Below are 21,005 nucleotides of genomic sequence, written 5' to 3' on the forward strand. Positions count from 1 at the left end.
GAGAAATTATAATTCCTCTAATTTAATTCTGTCTGTCTGAGGTTATGTGAATGCATGTGTTCTCCCCACTTCCTAAATCTTCTAGTGGGTTTGTTGAAGCAGCTGCTGGTACACCAGCTGGGCTTGACTGAGAAGAGCACTCAGGAAGACTGGCCACATTTTCCAAGATGCAGGACAGCCTCTCTGGGGGTGCAGGCAGACAGTGGAACCCAGAACCCTGAAAATATTAAGGCCTGTCATCCTGTTGAAGCACAGATGCCCTTTAGAACTGGAACTGGTGACATTTCAACTTGTTACAGTCCACGGACTTCAACTGAATCTTCTGCCCGACGGGATTCAGTAGTACTGGCATTCCAAGAGAGCCAGGCAAGTGACATTTTAGTAATGGACCACATGATTATGACCCCAGAGATGCCTCCCTCAGAGCCAGAAGGGGGTCTTGATGAGAGTGGAGAGCACTTTTTTGATGCCCGTGAAGCACATAGTGATGATAATCCATCAGAAGGTGATGGAGCAGTTAAAAAGGAAGAGAAGGATGTTAATTTGCGCATCTCAGGCAAGTTCCTTTCACATTTAAACTTTGATTTCGATCGTCGTTATTTGTCCTGTGTGCTGAAATCGATGTTGCTTGGATATCCAAGCGTTATCTTATGTATGTGTCTGTGTGTCTGTGTATAGTGTCTGTTCTTTCATGCAGTAAATACTGTCTCTACTCTATGCTGGACCCCATCCTAGGTCCTGGGAGATGTAACAGTGAATAAAACACAGAAAAATCCACTTTTCTCATGAAGCTTCACCACCACTTGGGGAAAGAGTAACAGTAAATAAGTTACCAAATAAATAGATGTCAGATAGTAAGGATGATACAGAAAAATAAGTCATACTGAGGGGCGCAGACAGTAAGGATAACGGACAGGGTGGTCAGGGAAGAAGGCCTCTCATGAGGTAGCACTTGAGCAGAGACCCAGGGGAAGGGAAGGGAAGGAAGACGCTGTGTGGGTGTCCAGGAGTAGAGTGTTCCAGCAGAGGAGGTGAGCACACAGTCTGCAAGGCCAGAGCAGGCATTCTGTGGTTAAAGAGCACAGGCTGTGGGAGAAAATGGTGAGAGATGAGGCCAGGTAGGTATTTGACAGGGAAAGTGGTCGTAAGATCATATAGGGACTTAGTAGTTTTCAGCTTTTAACTTGTAAAATGCTAGCAAACATGAAGTTATTCCGGAATTACCAGGAATGTTTGCTAAGTGTAGCTTTAATCTGAAGTAAGAAAATTCTGATGTCCTGAAAATGTAACTTGGAATTTGGAACTTAATGGCCTTTCCGCCTCTTTAATAGCTTTGAAGCTATTTCAGATGTTAAATAATCCTCTGGCAATGCAGGAGATCCCAGTTTGATTCCTGAGTCAGAAAGCTCTGCTAGAGAAGGGATAGGCTACCCACTCCAGTATTCTTGGGCTTCTCTAGTGGCTCAGCTGGTAAAGAATTTGCCTGCAATTCGGGCCACCTAGGTTCGATCCCTGGGTTTGGAAGACTCCCTGGAGAAGGAAAAGGCTACCCACTCCAGTATTCTGACCTGGAGAATTCTATGGACTGTATAGTTCATGGGGTTGCAATGAGTCAGACACGACTGAGCACTTTCACTTTCACTTTTCAATAGCTTTTAAAGGTGTCAGCACATCACCCCACGTTATTTTCCGATGTGTTGGAGGTGGTACTAACCTCTTTAACCTGTCCTGTCTCTGTCTGTAGGAACCTATCTGATCCTTGATGGCTATGACCCGGTGCAGGAGAGCTCCACAGACGACGAGGTTGCTTCCTCGTTCCCCCTTCAGCCCGGGGCAGGCATCCCCTCTCTGGACTCTGGACACCAGCAGCAGCCTTCTCCCCAGAATGCTCATTCTGACGGGGCTGTTTCACCATTCACCCCAGAATTCCTGGTCCAGCAGCGCTGGGGAACTATGGAGGATTCCTGTTTTGAGATCCAGAGTCCCTCTGCTTGTGCTGATTCACAAAGCCAGATCATGGAGTACATTCGTAAAATAGAGGCTGACCTTGAACACTTAAAGGTACCTCGGACTTCATCCTTAGGAGTCGGATATAAGAAACACATTTAACAGAGAGGAAGTGTAGAATGCTGATGTCAGTAACCTCGCTGAGGGTCTAGGTTTGTGTGTTGTCTCTGACCATTGTCTGTGAGTAGACCTGAATGAAAAACTAAGGTCAGCATTGTTTTATCTGGTTACACATCACAAGAACAGAAAAAGTTGTACTCTATAAACTGTGTGTGTATGGCTCTCAAAGTTTAAGGACCTGAATACATTTGGGATGATTGGCTGACCTCCATGAGAAAATGTGAGCAATAAGCTGAGATAGGTGGAGTTTGTGTAGTTAGGAATCTAGGCTGGGAAATGCCTTAACTTGCCATCACCTATTAATTATCTGTGAATTGTAGCGTGATGTTGATAGTTTCCCACATGCTGTGACAGAGAGAAATGGTCTCCAGTGGCTCCAGTGGTAATCTAAAGACCTGCCTATGACTAGGGGTTCTGTAAATGGGCAATTGAAGATGTCACTGTGTGAGCCATCACTGCAGAACTGACCTGTGTGGTCCTTTCTGACAACAGGACTCTGTAAGTTTGCCATCCGTAGGCATAGGTACCAGAGCCCAGATGTTTTGTCATGACATTACTTAGTAGAGGTTTTGGGGGCAGAGTTCAAAGTGTTCTTAGTCTCTTAGCTAAAGATTGGTCCCCCTTAGATTTTCTTTCACCTTCATGTGATAGGTTTTCCTTTCTTTGTAGGGTTACATATAGAGATGTCCTGTGGCTGGTAAGATTCTCAGAGGCCATCAAGGGCACATTGGCTCTAACTTAGTTCATGCCACATATGGGATCATTTTCAGGGTGACTCCAGGGCAGGAGGGAATTATCACTACTAATAGTTGCTCTCTCCTCTACTTTCTTCTGCATGGGAACATTTTAAGTTATTCACTCAAGGGAGAAGCAGGTAAAAGGAAATGAAAGTTACTTCTTTTTTTCCTATTAACAAAAATTTTAATGATGTTAATGTTAAATTTGACAGCTTAAACCTGTAATATACAAAAGCCTTCGTTGCTATTTTCAAAATAAAGGTTTTTTTTAATGATGTTTGAATGAAAAATCTGTGGGTTTTATTTTACAGAAGGTGGAGGAAAGTTACACCATTCTTTGCCAAAGGCTGGCTGGATCAGCCCTCACAGACAAGCACTCAGGTGTGTGAATGCTGTGGGTTTCTGACTCAAGAATCACCCTGCCTGAACAGTCCATTGAATTAAATGATTTATGAAAGTGAAAACCTTGTGAGATTCTATTTCATCTCTTGTCTTTAAAAAAAAAAAAAAAAGACACCTGTTTCCGAACATCATGCATCAAGCAGAGGCCACCGTCTGCTGACTCGGCTCTTCCTCTCGAAGAAGAGCTGCAGTTGTCAGTCCCCAAGGCACCCGCATTCTGTCTTTCTTCCCATTTGCAAAAGCAAAAGGCAGAGCTGCAGCGAGGGGAGTAAACCGAGGCCGCGTAGCGGTGGAAGCAGGCCCTGCTCGGGTCCTGCTGTGCTTTCCTGTCTCCCGGGGACCACAGATGGTTCCCGTGTTCAGTGCAGCAGTCTGTACTCACTTGCCTTCATTCTTTTGAATGAGGCTATTCCGATCCAGAAACAAAGATGTTAACAAGGTCCACAGGTTTCACCTGGTAGCTCAGAGGTTAAAGCGTCTGCCTGTAATGCGGGAGACCCGGGTTTGATCCCTGGGTTGGGAAGATTCCCCTGGAGAAGGAAATGGCAACCCACTCCAATATTCTTGCCTGGAGAATCCCATGGATGGAGGAGCCTGGTGGGCTACAGTCCACGGGGTCGCAGAGTCGGACATGACTGAGCGACTTCACTTCACTTCACTTCACTTCACAGATTTCAAATGTACTCTCTGTGTTAATTGTATTTTTATTTAAATTCATGTGTGTATTTTTGGCTGCGCTGGGTCTTCATTGCTGCGAGGGCTTTTCTGTAGTTGCTGTGAATGGAGGCCACTCTCCAGTTGCAGCGCATGGGCTTCTCACTGTGGTGCCTTCTCGAGTTGTAGAGCATGGCCGTTGGGGTGTGTGGGCTCAGTAGATGCCGCGCGCAGGTCTAGAGCACAGGCTCAGTGGCTGTGGCGCACAGGCTTAGTTGCTCCTCGGCATGTGGGATCTTCCCAGATCAGGGATTGAACCCGAGTCTCCTGCATTGGCAGGCGATTTCTTTACCACTGAGCCACCAGGGAGGCCCTCTCTGTATTAATTTGAACGCATTCTTTCTCCTTAATTTGACCTCTACACCTCTTTGTTCTTCCCAGATAAAAGTTAGAGCCGCGTGTCCTGGAGGTGACTGCAGGTTGTTGGATTTGAGCACCAGCCTTGTCTCACCATGTCCTGGCTCCAGTGTGGACGCTGAGAGAGAGTGTGACGTGTGACAGAGAATCTGCCTGCAAATACCCTGGGGGAGCCATGCCCCCTGGGGCCCAGAGCAGGACTGGGTCTTCACAGCCTGGCAGCTGCACAAGTCTGTCCGCGAGGGGACATCCGTGCTCTCGCCCTGCTCTTCTCACTCTCAGAAATCCATTTTGATTCAGAACAGAAACCAAATGTATAGAGCTTTGGGTGTAGAATATGAAATTTTACTTAGACTTAAGAAAAAGAGAAAATCAGATGTATTTATTTGACTTCATTCCGTATTTGAAAGCACATTTTAATTTTTATTTTGCCATGTTTTGTTTTAATTGAGTAGTGAGAGTTTTAGCCCTTTGTATTTAGTACACCCAAGGATTGAGTGCTCCTGAAGCAGAGTTCAGGATGGGGTATCAGGAGGTGGCTGGAGAGGTGAAGAGGGGGACGGAGTGGGCAGAGGAGGGAGGAGCATGAGGGCTCTACTGGATGATGTCCCGTGCCCTCTGCTGTCCCATAGGCTGCTTGTCTGAGGGTCCCCTCAAAAGTGTACCCCAGAGTCCTCTGCCGCGACTCCTACGAGCAGAGGACTTGAGCTGTGTGCTCCCAGGTGGGGGGCTCCTCCCACCCGAGGCCAGCACCTCTTCTCTGTAGCTGGGATCCGCTCCCGATGAACAGGAATCCTCAATGTACTAAATAGCAGGCACTTGAAAATGGGTGTGTTTTCTTCTATCGTCTCCTTTTCTGTTGAGGGTTGGGATTTGGGAGGGAGAGGAAAGCAAATTTTATTTTCTTGACTATAAATTTGTTATCCTTGGTATTGTTTCATTTTTATAATTACACATTAGACCTTGGCACTTGTGTAAAATAATCCCTGCCAGCTGAGCAGGAAGCGAAAACAAACAGAGATGCTTCAGGTGGTGGCAGGGGTGGGGGCTGCTGAGGAAGGGTGGGATGGGAGCGGGTGAGAGTGTGGGAAGGTTATGTAACTGAATCACTACTGAGTTGAACAATGGCTTTCATGAGCCACGGGTACTGCTGATTATAAGGCCAGTAAAATTTTAGTACCTGGAGGTTTGACTCTGATTTTTGCACTGATGGTGCCAAAGGGCTCTTAGAGTTTGAAAAGAGAGCCAAGGGTCGAGTGGAGAAGGATGCAGTGGAGAAGGCAGAGCTGCTCCAGCCAGTTCCAGAAGCACATCCTCAGACTTCACTGCTGGAGCTTTTTCCACACTGGTGCATGACTGACCTTAAAAATTGCAGACCAGAACATACACTGGATACTGCAGGCAAGGCGTTGGGAACTGCCTGCTCTAGAATGAATGGTAGCCCTGGCAGCACCCTCCAGAGGATAAATGTTTCAGAACTGTAACTTGAGAACTCCCTTCAGTTCTGTTGGCTTTCTGTGGTTTTCTTTGTGCATCAGGTATATATTAATGTGTTTTGAAGTATTTTTGCCAATCAAAAACAAAATCATTTGTCAAATATTACAATTCTGTTAATACACAAGGAGTTGATCCACTGCTCATGTCTTTCAGTAGTACCCTCTGAACTCTGTGGGTAGTTAGGATGTAATTTTACTCTCCCCTGCATCCCCTCACCATCTGCCCAAATATATATATATATATATATATATATATAATATATATATAAATTTTCCCCCCATCATAAGTGGTAAGGATTTCCAACTGCATTTATAAACACCACTACAACTTAGCAAAGCTCATCTGTGTCCAAATTCTTGTTTCTGTCTTTCCAAAAGTGATCTGTGTTTTTAAATAGACCAGCTTGGATCGTTGGACCTCATCTATAAATTAGAATTTTATTTTGATTTATAGCCCAAGTATAAATTAAAATGGGATTAAAAGTTTTAGAAGCAGAAGCTAATATATAAGTAAAGCTTGGGACTTGAACTTTCTGTATCTCTTAAGAGAAACAAGTAGAAACCAAATGGTTACATTATGCTGCTGGAAATAATGTAGTCACTCCCAACTAAAAGGGGTACCTGTAGTTACTTGACACTAATACCATCAGTGGGCAGTTCATCAGAACAAAGGTAAAAACAAACAGAACTTTCATCTTAACTTCAGATAGTACAAGGTCATTGAATAATTCCCTAGCACTCATTTATTTAAGAAGGTTTGTGCGTTAGCAGAGTTTTAGTTTCTCTTCTGGTTCAGCCAACCCCCTGTCCTTAGCAGCTATTTGCTTTTCTTTTTCCTGAAGTTTAACCTCTCCTTGAAACAAAAACAGGGCTAACTGGAAAAATATTTTGACCGTTGCTCTAGTACCTCCAAATAAATTCGTATCTAGATCTTCAAATGAAGCCCCCAAATGAAATCCAATTCTGATAAGATTCCACGATTTTGAGTTTTCTTTTTTATCTCACCAGCCTCATGTCTTCCCCCTCCTCCCCATCCTGGCCTCCCATGCTCTCCTTTTATTTTTTTTTCCTTTCTGTCCATTATAATCACATCCATCCTACTTTGATACTATTCCTGCCTTTCAGGACAATGGAATTAGGTAATCTCTGTTTTGGGGTGAGACTGATGACTGTCAAAGGCGTTTTCTTGAAGTTGGTGACTGGAAGTTGGAATCAACTTCCATGTGGAAAGATCCAAGGGCGGTGGACAGAGCCACCTTCCCAGAGCAGGAGAGCTGGTTTTAGCTATCGTGACCTGCCGTGACCCTGTGCTCTTTCCAGTGGCCCTAAGGGCTCCCTTGCTATTAAGTGGCAGATTACATTTGAGGTGTCTTTCGTTTTCAGAGAACAAAGTTCAGCAAGCCAAATCAATAAACCCCAAAGTGCTGTAATTTAAAATCATGGTCACTGCCCTAGAAGTCATATATTTTGTGTACTTTAAAGCCAGCTATGAATAACTCTGACTGCTTGGGTTCTCTTTGGCTATTAGGACCTAAACTGTAACTATTTATTATAATACGCTACAAAAAAAAGGTGCTTTTTTGCTTTCTTTTCCCTGAAACAACTTTGATCGACCGTTAGAAAGCATGAGTCCCTCTCAAAAATTTTTTTTGTTAATTTTGCCCTTGGAGGAGGGTGGGGAGCTAGTGTGATAGTAGAGGAGAAAAGCCCACTGTTTCCTTATTTTTGAAGCTAAAGAAAATACGCCTACTGTGAGTTGTCTTTCGCTCGCATACTTTTTTCTTTCTGATACCATTAAATTCAGTGTATTATGTGGAGCTTCTGTATTTCAAACTGGAAGCTGTCTTCTTTGAAGGTGGTATATGATGTAATTTTGAGCTACAAGAGCTTTGATCAGTCTTTCCTTCCCTATATATCACAGGGGGCAAGGTTCAAAACTGTACAGAGGACCTCAAGATAGAAAATTAAGCAGGACCTTCCAGTCATCCTTCTGCTGGCTAACTTTTTATTCGCTAGAATTACAGTTCCTGTTTTGTAAATCATGGTTTGTTTTTTTTTTCCCTCTGACTCCTCCACCACTTTTCAAAGTGATCTGCACAATTATTCTTTCCTCAAGAAAAGAGTTCCTTTGCCTTGTTCTTCTCCACTGGTACTGATGGTTTTGAAAAAAAACTGGTAGGAAAAAAAAGTGTACCTCCTAGAAGGGAGCCCTGCCCGCCATTTCCAGGTGCCAATGGCTAAGCAGGTGTGCCTCAAACATAACTGTAACTTGTGCACACTGTGGGTCACTCTTAATCAGCCTCTTCCTACTAGAGCGTTTTATTTTCCTTGTTCACCGTACAATCATGTACTACTCTTTAACAGAAATTACTTTTAAAGAAATCTGGAACTATCTTTAAAAAAAAACTTTATTAATAATCATGTATTTTTACTGATCACATTTTGAAATGCCTAAAAGACTTTATTGTTCTAATTATCCAGATGTACCTTTGTAAAATAGCTCTTTTATGAATTAGCTGATAAGGCTGTATGTTTCTGGAACAAAATATTGGTCATCTAAAAACTGTTTTCTGGGGTCTGGGAAAATAGAAGAATGAGAATTCAAATATTAAATATGCTTAAAGGAACCAAGTATGTGACTTTTTATTTACATTCCTGTTGATTTGTCTTACTCAAGTTATCTTAGAGAAGTTTTGACACCAAGGAGGCCATAATTAATCTCACTGGCGGTGACTGTCAAACATCTTCCTGCTGGTCAGAGCATCTTTACTAGTGAGACCAGCCAGTTGATCTCTGTAACATGTAAACTTCCATAGGGACACTCAGAGCTGGAATTGCCCCAGCATCTGGGGCAGCATTGTTTTTTGTTTTTAACAATTTTATTGGGATATAATTCACTTACTGTACAATTTATTCATTGTACAATGATTTGGGGCCTATTATTTTTTAATGGTAGTACAATATATATAACGTAAAAACTTTAAATGTACATTAGTGGCGTAAATGGAGCAGTTTTTATGGCTTACTTAAAGGTAACTTTGGTTTAATGCTACGCTAAATGAAGTAAGATGTGTTTATTACCATTCTTATCCCCGGTGTTGGACTTCCTAAACTACCAACCATTTCTATGCTTTTATGGATCCCATTTCAACTCTTCCATTTCAAAACCTTAAGTTTTAGGCTTTGGGTATGTTGGTTTTGACATAGAGGTGTAATTTGACTTGTTCTTGAGATATTTTAGTTTCCAGTCATTTTAGTGTGTGTTTGATAGATCTAATAAGCATAATAATAATTAAAAAATGCTTCAGTGGAGTTCTTGGTGGCATAGTGGTTAGGATTCTGGCTCTCACTGCAGTGTCCTGGGTTCTGGTTCAGTACCTGGTTGGGAAACTGTGATTGTGCAAGTCGTGTGATGCTGCCAAAAAATAAATAAATAAAAATGCCTAGTGTTTCGTAGATCCTTTACTTAAACCTTAAAAAAAAATTAAGTCAGATGTAATTTGCAGAAATTAACCTGTCTGTACTCTTAGCTCTGTTTATAAACATAACTGATAGAAGAACTAGATACCCATACCATCTTACAGGAATGGAGAAGGTCAGATTCTTGTCTTTGCATGTGAGCATTTACTTCCACTTTTTGACTCGGACTTCCCTGGTGGCTCAGAGGTTAAAGTGTCTGCCTGGAATGCAGGAGACCCGGGTTCAATTCCTGGGTTGGGAAGATCCCCTGGAGAAGGAAATGGCAACCTACTCAGGTACTCTTGCCTGGAGAATCCCATGGAGGGAGGAGCCTCGTAGGCTACAGTCCATGGGGTTGCAAAGAGTCGGACGCGACTGAGTGACTACACTTTGGACTGGTTCACCAAAGTTTTAATGCCAGCTTGAAACATAAGAGGATCTGTCCTCTTAAAAAATTTACTTTTCAATTAAAACTTTATATCTTCCCGCTATGACAAAAGTCATGAAACATTACAGAGAATTAGCTAGATGTAGGTGTTTTCCTTTTTTTTTTTTTTTTTATGTAATGTCAAGTATAATTCTAGAGGCTAATTAAAAACACTTCCTTGATTTTAGCTGTCAGGGAATATGATTGTTTTGCCACCTATTATTACTACTGAGACATCATCATTCTCTGGCCATCAGCCAAGGTCTTGGTTTGAAATTACTTAAGGTAGGTAGAGCTCTTTCTGTTCCAATCTTTCCCTCTCATTTGATTAGGGTGCTATTGGAACTATAAGACTTCCTTTACAGAATTTTATTTTAGAGGATCCCTGTTTTTGTATATGTGACCACAGGGATGGGGCTTCCTGAATACATTCTGATCAATAGTGATAATTAGGGTACATATTGGTGATCTTTTTTCTCTCTGTATATTTTGAAATTTATTTTAATTGAAGGATAATTACAGTATTATGATGGTTTTTACCACACATCAACATGAATCAGCCATAGGTATACATGTGTCCCTTCCATTCTGAGCCCCCTTCTCACCTCCCTCCCCACCCTATCCCTCCAGGTTTTAAGAACACCAGCTTTGGGTGCCCTGCATTATACATCAAACTCCCACTTGGTGATCTTTTTAAGTATTTCGGAGAAATATCAATACAGAGAAATTTTTCTGCTGTCTTATAATTTTAAATATTAAAGGCAGCAGGATATAATGTGGCAGTTCGCAATCTTTTTGATCTCAGAACCACTTCATATGCTTAAAAATTACTGAGGACCTTACGGAGGAACTTAGGTTCAGGTAGATTATTATAGCTGTCAATATTTACTTTATTAGCAATTAAAATGAGAAAATGTATAAGAAGTGAGAAAAGTAGGAACAATTCATTTTAAAATAATGATAAACCCATCACGTTTTTATGAAGAATTCCTATATTTTCCATAATAAAATTGTAAGAGCATTTAATCTCTAAGATCTGCCATAATAGAAGGTAACTGAATCCTAGTATCTAGATCTCTGTGCAGTCTAGTGTAATACATTGTTTTCACTGAAGTAGATGAAGAAAATCTAGCCCCACCCAGACATATAAAAGGGAAAAAGAATAGCTTTTTCAGATAATTTTAGATATTCTTTTTTGATAATACACTAAAATTTGATAAGTAGTGATCTTTTTTAAATAGCTGCAGTGTGGAGTCTGAAGTCCTATCAATGAAATTGTTATACTTTGTTATGCTCAAATCCATCAATCCATATAATACTTTAAATGTGTAAAGAATGGAATGTTTTCCCATGCATCATTTTGTAATAGCCTGTATTGATCATTTGGAAACTACTGGTTTACCGCATTATTCAGGTCTTCATATGTTAACACATTTTCTTTCTATATGTCAATTACATTTGTTAACAGCCAGTCTCGTCAGAAAAGTCTCAGTTTCCAAAGTTTTATTTTTGCTTGAAAGCTCACATTTATCATTGGCAACAAATACAGTTGTTTTCCTCCCAATAACAGGCTCACATTTGCATTTTTGAGAAAATATCTGCCAAATACACAAATCTAAATAGCCAACCTGTCATTTTTTCAAGTTCAAATAGTCTTCCATTTGGGGAAAAAAAAAAAAAGTGGCTTATCTAGCATCCAACTCAAACGGTTGCACAAATCCTAATACTCCTCCAGGCACAGTTGTGGTGCTTTTGTGTGTGACAGAGGTGCTTTGTGCGTTTTTCTCATTTGTCAGAGTTTTCACAAGGTTTTCTCAAGGATTGTGATTTCATAAAGTTTTAAAATTGTTAACTGCTTCATCAAGGGCATTCCAAAGAGAAACTGGCAGTGTTAGTACTGTACATGAGTGGCAGGAATGCAGTGATTCTTAGTAAAATCAAGTGTCACTGCCTGGATTTAGGCTGAGACCACCAGCAGATTCATGCTCCATTGCTTTTGCACCATGAGTGCAAAGTTAACATAGTGAAAAGGCAAATGGTGTCTTAGTAGTTTCATGAAAACAATTTTGATTCCCTGGACCCTGTGAAAGGGTCTTGGAAACCCCTAAGGGCTTGCAGACCATACATGCAGAATTGTTGATGCAGTAGAAAGGGCCTGGACATAGATGATCTGGGTTCATTTCCAGCTCTTCTCCTTACTTGCGGTACGATCAGATTACTCTTTCAGTTTCCACTTTGTAAATTGGGGTGGGTAAAACTTATCCTGGGCTGCTTTCGTGGCTCAGACGGTAAAGAATCTTGCCTGCTATGCAGGAGACCCAGGTAGGATCCCTGGATCAGGAAGATCCACTGGAGAAGGGAATGGCTGCCCACTCCAGTATTCTTGCCTGGAGAATTCCATGGACAGAGCGGCCTAGTGGGCTACAGTCCATGGGATCGCAGAGTCGGACACAACTGAGCAACTAACATGCAACACTGACCCTCAAAGAGTTGTTAGAGGAGTTGGTAAGTGAGAAATGATCAAATATGTGATTGGTCTCTCTCCAATTTTTTTTTCATTGTAGAATTTAGTTCTTAAAGCTGGAAAGGTAAAAAATGATAAATTTAGAAAATGTAAATATATTTTACCAATATAACCATATTTCATGTTTTATAATGGTTTTGTGTGTCTAAACCCTAGGTTCATAAGGTGTGTGGTATGTGTGTTTATTTTTAAAGAATTGGTTGCCGACCTCTATAATAATATACTTATTTAATCTAATTGTTCTAAATGTAAAGAAAGAAAAACTGCAGTTTTAGAGAAACCTATTTATTGGAAGCCTGTATATTATGCTGTTTTGATGCTCCTATTATAATGGGGTGGATTGTGGTGGTATTCCACAAACTTCAGTAATCATATGGGATTAGTGGTTTTCATCTTATCTGTTATATGCAATGTGCTAGGATTGGGGTTAGGGTTACTACTTGGGTTTATCTTCCAGTTAAAGCTAGATCTTGGTGGTTTTGAAACATGTTTAGTCTCTTAAAAATATATGAGCTGCTTTCATTCTTTTTAATTAATGAGAGACTGAGTTGTATTGTGGTTATTGAATTAGAGTCTTATGTTTGTCAAAAAATGCACTGATGGCCATGTCTAAAAACCACGGATGATTTTCACATGAAAATCATGATAGTACTTTGAGACGAACTTTCTGGAGAACCCAGATCCTATACCCAGACATCAGGGCCACAAGTCCATGGTGTGGCAAGGTTTTTGAGATGTCTCTCTACCTTTCGTCCTATCCTTAAGGAGAGGGCCATACATACGGCCAGGAAGCAGGACTACGGCAAACTTGAGTTCTCTCCACTCCCTGCTCTATTAGCTGTTAGTCTAAGCTAGAATAAGTCCTTACCTTATCTGGGCCTCTGTTTCCTCAGCTTGCGCTGAACAAGTCTGTGAAATGGATTACACTGAAACATAGAGACAGCTTACCTCTTGCTTACTAGCTATTCTCAGGGAAGCGCTATCCTTTCCCCGCTGCATGTTGTTCCAAATAGGAGTGTAATTTTAGTATCATTCACTGAAGTCTGTCCCTGGACGTTACTTTTTCTTCTGTTCTTTGGAGTATTTATCTTGTTATTTTGATAGCTTCCTCTCGTTCAGTGTTACCTACAGTCTGATGAAGTGTTATCATTTTTATTTTGTCCAGATCTCGCTACCAGTTTATGATAAATTAGGGGCTTTTCTCTGAAAGAAGATCTGACATTCCCAGTTCAGAGGAGACTTTCTGAGCAGGCTGAGGGGAGACTGATAAATCTTATCTCCATCTCAGCTCGTGTCCTGCTGCTGCTGCTGCTGCTGCTAGGTCGCTTCAGTCGTGTCCGACTCCGTGCGACCCCATAGACGGCAGCCCACCAGGTTCCCCGTCCCTGGGATTCTCCAGGCAAGAACGCTGGAGTGGGTTGCCATTTCCTTCTCCAATGCATGAAAGTGAAAAGTGAAAGTGAAGTTGCTCAGTAGTGTCGAACTCTTAGCAAACCCATGGACTGCAGCCTACCAGGCTCCTCTGTCCATGGGATTTTCCAGGCAAGAGTACTGGAGTGGGGTGCCATTATGACTTATTCTGGGAGGCTCATGAAACTTAACAGAATTTTTAAAAGTTGAGTGCCCATAACATGAGCTAGCTGGATTGATAATTCAGCAAGCAAATGTACTATCAGAAAAACTGGTCCAGCCAGCAATGATGAGTCCCAGAGAACTTGGAAGCTTTCATGCAATCTAATATTTATAAACTAACAAGGATGAAACTGTTCCTACGCCATGCCACCTACTGAAACTAAAAGAGTCAAATATTCTTGACTCTTTTTTTTACCTTTTAGAAATTGTATACTTTGGGATACATTCTAATCTGCTTGGCAGTCAGTGACATTTAGCTGCAATACATATAGAGCCTGATGTTTGCTTGTGGGAGCAGGGGGAGGGGGACAAGTATCTGCATTCTAGGAGGAGTGTGTGTGGAAGGCTCTGAATCTTCAAACATGAGTTGTGATTGATTAACTGCCGGGGTCCAGCCCCGGTGGATCCAGGGAATTCGAAGGGTGGACGGCGTTGGCGTGGAAAGACTCGTTTATTTATTAATATAAGATTAGATAAAGAAACTATAGTGTAGTAGGAAGATTAAGTGGAGGAAGAGGGCTGAATAGCTTGGGTTACGCGGAAGACCAATAAAATTCCAGACAAGGAATTTGCACCATCTACGTTGGGCCACCGGCGCCCACTTGAATATCTAAGGGTGCCTCGCCTTAAGCTCCCTTTCGCGCGGGTCTTTACAGCCAGGGCAAATAAGTAGACCTGGCGAGCCTCTGCGCCCCAGATGGAAATTCAGCCTGAAATTAAAGTAAAGAGCAGAGAGAGGGAAAGGGAGAGAAAATGAGAGAGAAAGAGAGACGCGGGGAGCCAGATTCCCCAGAAACCAGGCCGAGAGACTAGTTCGAGAAACTGGTCCGGAAAGCTGGTCCGGTCCTTTATTGTTCAGAAGGCCTTTTATACTTTTGATAAAACATGGAGATCAATGGGTAACACAAAATTATGTAGCGTTCGCAGCCCAGACTTTCTATACATCATTTTGTATACAAAAGGTCTCAGGTGATTTACATTATCTTCTGGCCAAGAGGCTTGTTAACACTTTTTGGCTCTCTTAATGAATGTTAATTTTGTTTCCCCGGAAGTGTTTTTCTTTAATCTGCATCTCCTTAAAAGCGCTAAAGTTACATCTCTATAGAACAAAGGCGCAGTGGGTTATAACAAAGAAGGTACTTAACTCAAAGATCTAATGTTGCTAATACAAGGTCTACTACTTGTTTTTCTATATACCAACTATATCTAAAAATAAAGGATATGAAAATTCAGCAGCAAGCATTGACTCAACAAATGAAACTTTTAATCAGTCCTATTCTAAAGATTTTGACTCTTCGGAAGCCCCTACATTCCTAGGATGTTTTAAGCTTCCTGTGCCTCCTGTGGTCAGGAGGCTTCAAACAATCACATGCGCAGCTGTACGAGTCCTGCAGGCAGGCTAGAAAGCCATCAGGGGGGTTTTTGGATTGAAACGCTCTTTCAAATGCAGAAGACTAAAGCCCTGAATTGACTTTTTCCAGAGAATGTCAGAAGAGTGGAAAAGCAGAGCACAAAAGCCGGCAGATTTTTGTTGGGGTACATGCTTAGGAATTTCCAGAGGGGTCCCTGAAGTCTGAGCACGCCTTGCGTATGTCAGCTTCCTTCCTCATGACCTTGTCACGGGCGGGATTCCTCACACTGGCTCCCAGCAAACTGATAGTCCCAACTTTCTTCTTCCTCTTTCGGGAAGATCTGAGCAGGAATCTTTCTACCCTGAGCCAGAATAGCTGAAGAGTTGATTGATTAATTGGTGAACTTAGTTCCAGCTTTGTTTCAGAAAACAAAGACTTGGAGGAGCAGAATGTTTGACATGGCTTCAGGAAAAAAAGCTAGGCCTTAGGGGAGGGAGGTTAGGGATCAAGCTCATTTATGGTATTTGTTATGAGGGGCTGTGATTTTTTTCCTTTCAAAATATCTTTTTTTTCCCAAGATTTATTTGGCTGCATTGGGTCTTAGTTGTGGCACACAGGATATTTGTTACATTGTATGGGATCCTCCACTGTGAACATGCTCTTTAGTTGTGGCATATGGGCTCCAGAGCCCATGGGTTCAGTTGCTCCATAGCATGTGGGATACTAGTTCCCCCATTCCCCCACCAGGGATGGAGCCCATGTTCCCTGCAGTGCAAGATGGATTCTTAATCACTGGACCACCGAGGAAGTCTCTCAGAATGTCTTTTTGATTTAGCCCTTGCTCTTCTCCCGTTGTGGCCAGCTCACTTTGCCATGCGTTTGAGTGTCTAAAAACACTGTGAGAACCACCTTCTCATGCCCTCCCATCTGCCACATGCAGCTACCCATGTGGTTTTCCAACACCACTACCCTCATCGCAACATTTAACCTGCCCAAGAGACTACGATGGCTTTACCATTACTGCTGTACCGAGATTAAACTGCTTAGTGTCTGAGATGTCCATGGTTTATCCAGCTAACCTTATTCCCCTCTACTGCCCGCAATAAACCTGCTTCTCCAGGAAGGTTGGCGTCCTCCCTGTCTTCCTCATCTGGCATCCAGGTCCTGCCTTCGCTTCATCGTCTGAAATGCACCTGGTCCTCCTCTCAGTCTGTATCTTCAGCTCCCTCTTTTCAGTTCCTGAAACTGCTAGTTACCGTCCCCTTCCCCTAACTCTTCCCGAGGTTGTGGTTTTTCCCTTGTATCCACCTGCCCCCCACCCCCATTTCCAGTTAGAGGGTGTGTATTTTCAGGAGCCAGATGTACAAACATAAGGGTTCCACCATGAGTGTGAAAGGAGTAGCTACAGTTTATTAGTACAAACTATGGGATCAGGCGGGCTTCCCAGGTAGCACTAGTGATAAAGAATCCACCTGCCAATGCAGGAGATGCCAGAGACACAGGTTCAATCCCTGGTTCGGGAAGATCCTCTGGACAGAGGAGCCTGCTGGGCTACAGTTCACAGAGCTGCAGAGAGTGGAACACAGCTGAGCAATTAAGCACATGCATGTGCTCACAGGATCAGGTGCCGCATGCTTTATGTATGTTACCCCTAATCTTAACAGGCACCCCAAGAGCTAGAGGTTTCTCTCTTGTTTTAATAGGTGAGACAACTGAAGCTAGGTGATTGTGATGTTCCCAGAGGAACAGCCAGAATTCAAGGCAAGATCTGCCTTCCACCAAACCTTGTCTTTATCACCCCCCGCCCCGTGGAAATAACTTTTGTCCTTGAAAGTATTTACAAGAAAACACTGAAAAGACAAATACATGAATATCACTTTTCTATCTTTCTCCCTTACTAAATTGTGGTTACTTAAATTGGACTAACAGGTAGCATTTTGCATGCCATTTAAGGTTTTTGATCTTGGCAGTGGTTTGGACGTAGTTGAACATAAAGATGAATTCAGCAACTGAATTACAGAGTAATACCGAGTAGAAAGGGAGAGTTAGGAGTCAGACTAGAGGAAGGCTACTGCAATATCAACAGAGACTTCAAGTTGGTTAACTGAAAGAATGGGGAGAAAATGGTATAATTAAGGTAGAATTTATAGCTGTTGGTATGTAAATTAATAAGAAACATACAGGAGAGGGAGAAGCTTTTTTTTAAAAAAAAAAAAAACAAAACAGTTTTGAAAACTTATGGTTACCAAAGGGGGAAGGGAGAAGGATAAGTTAGAAGGCTTGGATTAACATATATGCACTACTATATATAAAATAGGTAAGCGACAAGGCACAATGGTAAAGAATCTGCCTGCCAATGCAGAAGACACAGCAGACATGCGTTCGATCCCTGGGTCAGGAAGATCCCCTGGAGCAGGAAATGGCAACCCACTCCAGTATTCTTGCCTGGGAAATTCCATGGACAGAGGAGCCTGGTGGGCTACAGTCCTTGGGGTCACAAAGAGTCACACTTCTGAGCAACTAAGCATGCAACCAGCAAGGACCTACTACTGTCTAATAAAGGAAAATCTACTCAATATTTTGTAATAACCTAAAAGGGCCAAGAATCTAACTGAATCATTGTGCTGCTCACCTGAAACTAACACAATATTGTAAATCAACTATGCCTCAATTTTGAAAGAAAGAAAAAAGGGACTTCTCTGGTGATCCACTGGGTTAAGACCACGATTCCACTGCAGGGGGCGCAGTTTCAATCCCTAGTCACAGAACTAAGATCCAGCGTGCCCTGTAGTATAGCCAAAATAAAATTTAAATACACACATTAGAAAAAGGTTGTTTGGGGACTTCCCTGGTGGTCCAGCGGCTGATTCTCTGCTTCCAATGCAGGGGGCCCAAGTTTGATCCCTGGTCTGGGAACATGCCACAACTAAGACCTGGTGTAGCCAAATAAATAAGTAAAAGTAAATAGTTTTTTCAAAAGACTGTTTCATGGACCTACGAGCTTGGTATTGCCCTCAACAGAAGTCAGGACTCATGGAGGAGAGGTTGGCTTTGTGGGGAAAATTTGTTTAACTTGGTTGCACTGAGTTTTAGGCAGGAATATGTCCACCAAGAAGCTGCAAATACAGTCCCAGAGCTGAATTGAGTTATCCGTGTGAGTTGTCCCAGCTGGATTAAGGGCAGGAGCCTTGTGTTCATAAATTCTCAGAGTGGAAAATACTGAGTCCGTCAACTGATGAATGGATAAACAAAATCCCGTATCCATACGATGGAATGTTCTTTAGCCACAAGAAGAAATGAAGTATTGATACATGCTACAACATGACAGACTTGAAAACACTATGCTAAGTGAAGAAATCAGTTACAAAGGACCATATATTGTAGGATTCATTTATATGAAATGTCTAGAATAGGTAAGTCCCTAGAGATCGAAAGTAGATAACTGATTGCCAGAGGCTGAGGGGTCGGTATAATGCTAAGGGTATGAAGTGGTTAAAATATTCTACATTTCTGGTGATGAAAATGTTCTGGGAGTAAATAGTGGTGATAGTTACACACCCTGCAAATATATGAAAAACCATTGAATTTTACACTTTTTTTAAAAATTTTTATTGGAGTAGAGTTGCTTTACAGTGTTGTATTAGTTTCTACTGTACAGCAAAGTGAATCAGCTCTATGTATATATATATGTGTGCGTGTGTGTGTGTGTATCTCCCCTCCCTTTTGGATTTGCTTCCCATTCAGGTCACCGCAGAGCACTGAGCACAGTTCCCTTTGCTATACAGAGGTCCTCACTAGTTATCTATTTGATGCATAACAGTGTATACATGTCAATCCCAGCCTCTCAGTTCATCCCACCCCTCTTTCTCCTCCTCGGTGTCCATACATTTGTTCTCTACTTCCGTGTCTCTATTTCTGCTTTGCAAATGGGTTTGCCTGTACCATTTTTCTAGATTCCACATACATGTGTTAGTACACGATATGTTTTTCCTCTTTCTGACTTATTTTACTCCATATAACAGTCTCTAGGTCCATCCGTGTCTCTGCCAACGGCACAGTTTTGTTCCTTTTTACTGGCTGAGTAATGTTCCATTGTACATATACACCACATCTTCTTTATCCAGTTCTCTGTGGATGGGCATTTAGGTTGCTTCCGTGTCCTGGCTATGAATTGTACACTTTTAGAGGGTGAATTTTATGGCATGTGAATTACTTCTTTTAGAAAATGGAAGGAAAAAAGTGTCTTGGAGGTCATGTACCCTGTCTCCACACTGAGTGATTCAGTGTCTTCATCCACCCTCTACTTACACTGGAGATGATTAACCATCTCCTGTCATAGGAAACTTTCTCACAAAGTAGCTCAGTCCGTGTTTTTGGAGAAACAGTGTCAGACTTTATGTTTGGGGGCTCCAAAATCACTGCAGATGATGACTGCAGCCATGAAATTAAAAGACGCTTATGCCTTGGAAGAAAAGTTATGATCAACCTAGATAGCATATTCAAAAGCAGAGACATTACTTTGCTGACTAAGGTCCATCTAGCCAAGGCTATGGTTTTTCCAGTAGTCGTGTATGGATGTGAGAGTTGGACTGTGAAGAAAGCTGAGTGCCAAAGAATTGATGCTTTTGAACTATGGTGTTGGAGAAGACTCTTGAGAGTCCCTTGGACTGCAAGGAGATCCAACCAGTCCATTCTGAAGGAGATCAGCCCTGGGATTTCTTTGGAAGGAATGATGCTAAAGCTGAAACTCCAGTACTTTGGCCACCTCATGCGAAGAGTTGACTCATTGGAAAAGACTCTGATGCTGGGAGGGATTGGGGGCAGGAGGAGAAGGGGACGACAGAGGATGAGATGGCTGGATGGCATCACTGACTCGATGGACGTGAATCTGAGTGAACTCCAGGAGATGGTGATGGACAGGGAGGCCTGGCGTGCTGCGATTCATGGGGTCGCAAAGAGTCGGACACGACTGAGCGACTGAACTGAACTGGTGTATGTGACACAGTGACTAAGGAACACAGACTCTGGACATTGGACAGTCCTGGTTCTGCCACTTACTAACTTGCGTGGCACTGGGCAAGTTAGCTAACTTCACTGAGGCTCAGTGTCATCATCTGCAAGATAAGGAAAATGATAGTGCCTGCCTCGCAGGGTTACGCGGAAGCAGTAACCCAATGCACGGACAGTGTAGGACACCGGTGCAGAGTCAGCCCTCGCTGACTGGTAACACAGCTTTTTGTTATTTCTCACCTGCCCTTCATTACAGCACTGAACACCTAGCAAGAACTCAATGACTACACTTAAAGACTTGGTGGTCCCATAGCCCCAAAGTCTAGAGCCCGAGAGGCCGTGACACTGTGGGAATAAGCTGTGAAAATGGCTTACTGGTAGTTTTGTTTTTTAAGACTTGAAAGGCTCTTCTAACGCCTTTACTGTCAGTGAGTCAGTTTGCCAGGAGTTTTGTTTTTCCCTCATGAAGCACGTGCACAAGGTGGCCAGAGATCTCAGGGGTCTGGGGATCTAAACAACCGCTTGGTGACCCAACAAGGTGCCGGGGGAGCTTGCATTTAATTCTCCCCCAAAGACCCAATAACACTAAGGAGCTGACAGCAGTGCTCTTTAACGTAAAGCAGCTGACCCAGACCTTCCCAATATCCCTACGCTCTTTGGCAACTAAAAGACATACACAGAAAGACAGTTGGTTAAGCGTGTGAAAGCAACGAGGAATTGTCTCCTGGATCCTGGTCCTAACCTCAACCTTCTTATCCTTGTTTTGGC

General features: G+C 42.4%; 1 protein-coding gene and 1 non-coding gene across 5 annotated transcripts in view; both read left to right on the top strand.

Moving 5' to 3' along the window:
• The window catches only part of ARHGEF12 (Rho guanine nucleotide exchange factor 12), a 158,176-nt gene extending 153,026 nt beyond the window's left edge, over positions 1-5,150 (top strand). For 2 of the 4 annotated variants that reach the window (XM_052652358.1, XM_052652360.1), the window contains 4 exons: positions 86-556; positions 1,745-2,061; positions 3,176-3,245; positions 4,362-4,491. In XM_052652358.1, the coding sequence (XP_052508318.1) occupies positions 86-556; positions 1,745-2,061; positions 3,176-3,245; positions 4,362-4,372 (869 nt within the window). In that variant the 3' untranslated portion in view covers positions 4,373-4,491. Of the gene's footprint in view, positions 1-85; positions 557-1,744; positions 2,062-3,175; positions 3,246-4,361 lie in introns of all 4 variants that reach the window. The other 2 variants (XM_052652357.1, XM_052652359.1) reach the window with 1 other exon arrangement.
• A 4,332-nt stretch (positions 5,151-9,482) lies between these two features.
• TRNAS-GGA (transfer RNA serine (anticodon GGA)) lies at positions 9,483-9,554 on the top strand. The gene has a single exon. It is a non-coding gene; the product is annotated as a tRNA-Ser (tRNA).
• The last annotated feature ends 11,451 nt before the right edge of the window (positions 9,555-21,005 follow it).

This window comes from Budorcas taxicolor, chromosome 15 (genome assembly GCF_023091745.1).
Source record: "Budorcas taxicolor isolate Tak-1 chromosome 15, Takin1.1, whole genome shotgun sequence".
In the NCBI taxonomy this organism is placed as follows: domain Eukaryota; kingdom Metazoa; phylum Chordata; class Mammalia; order Artiodactyla; family Bovidae; genus Budorcas; species Budorcas taxicolor.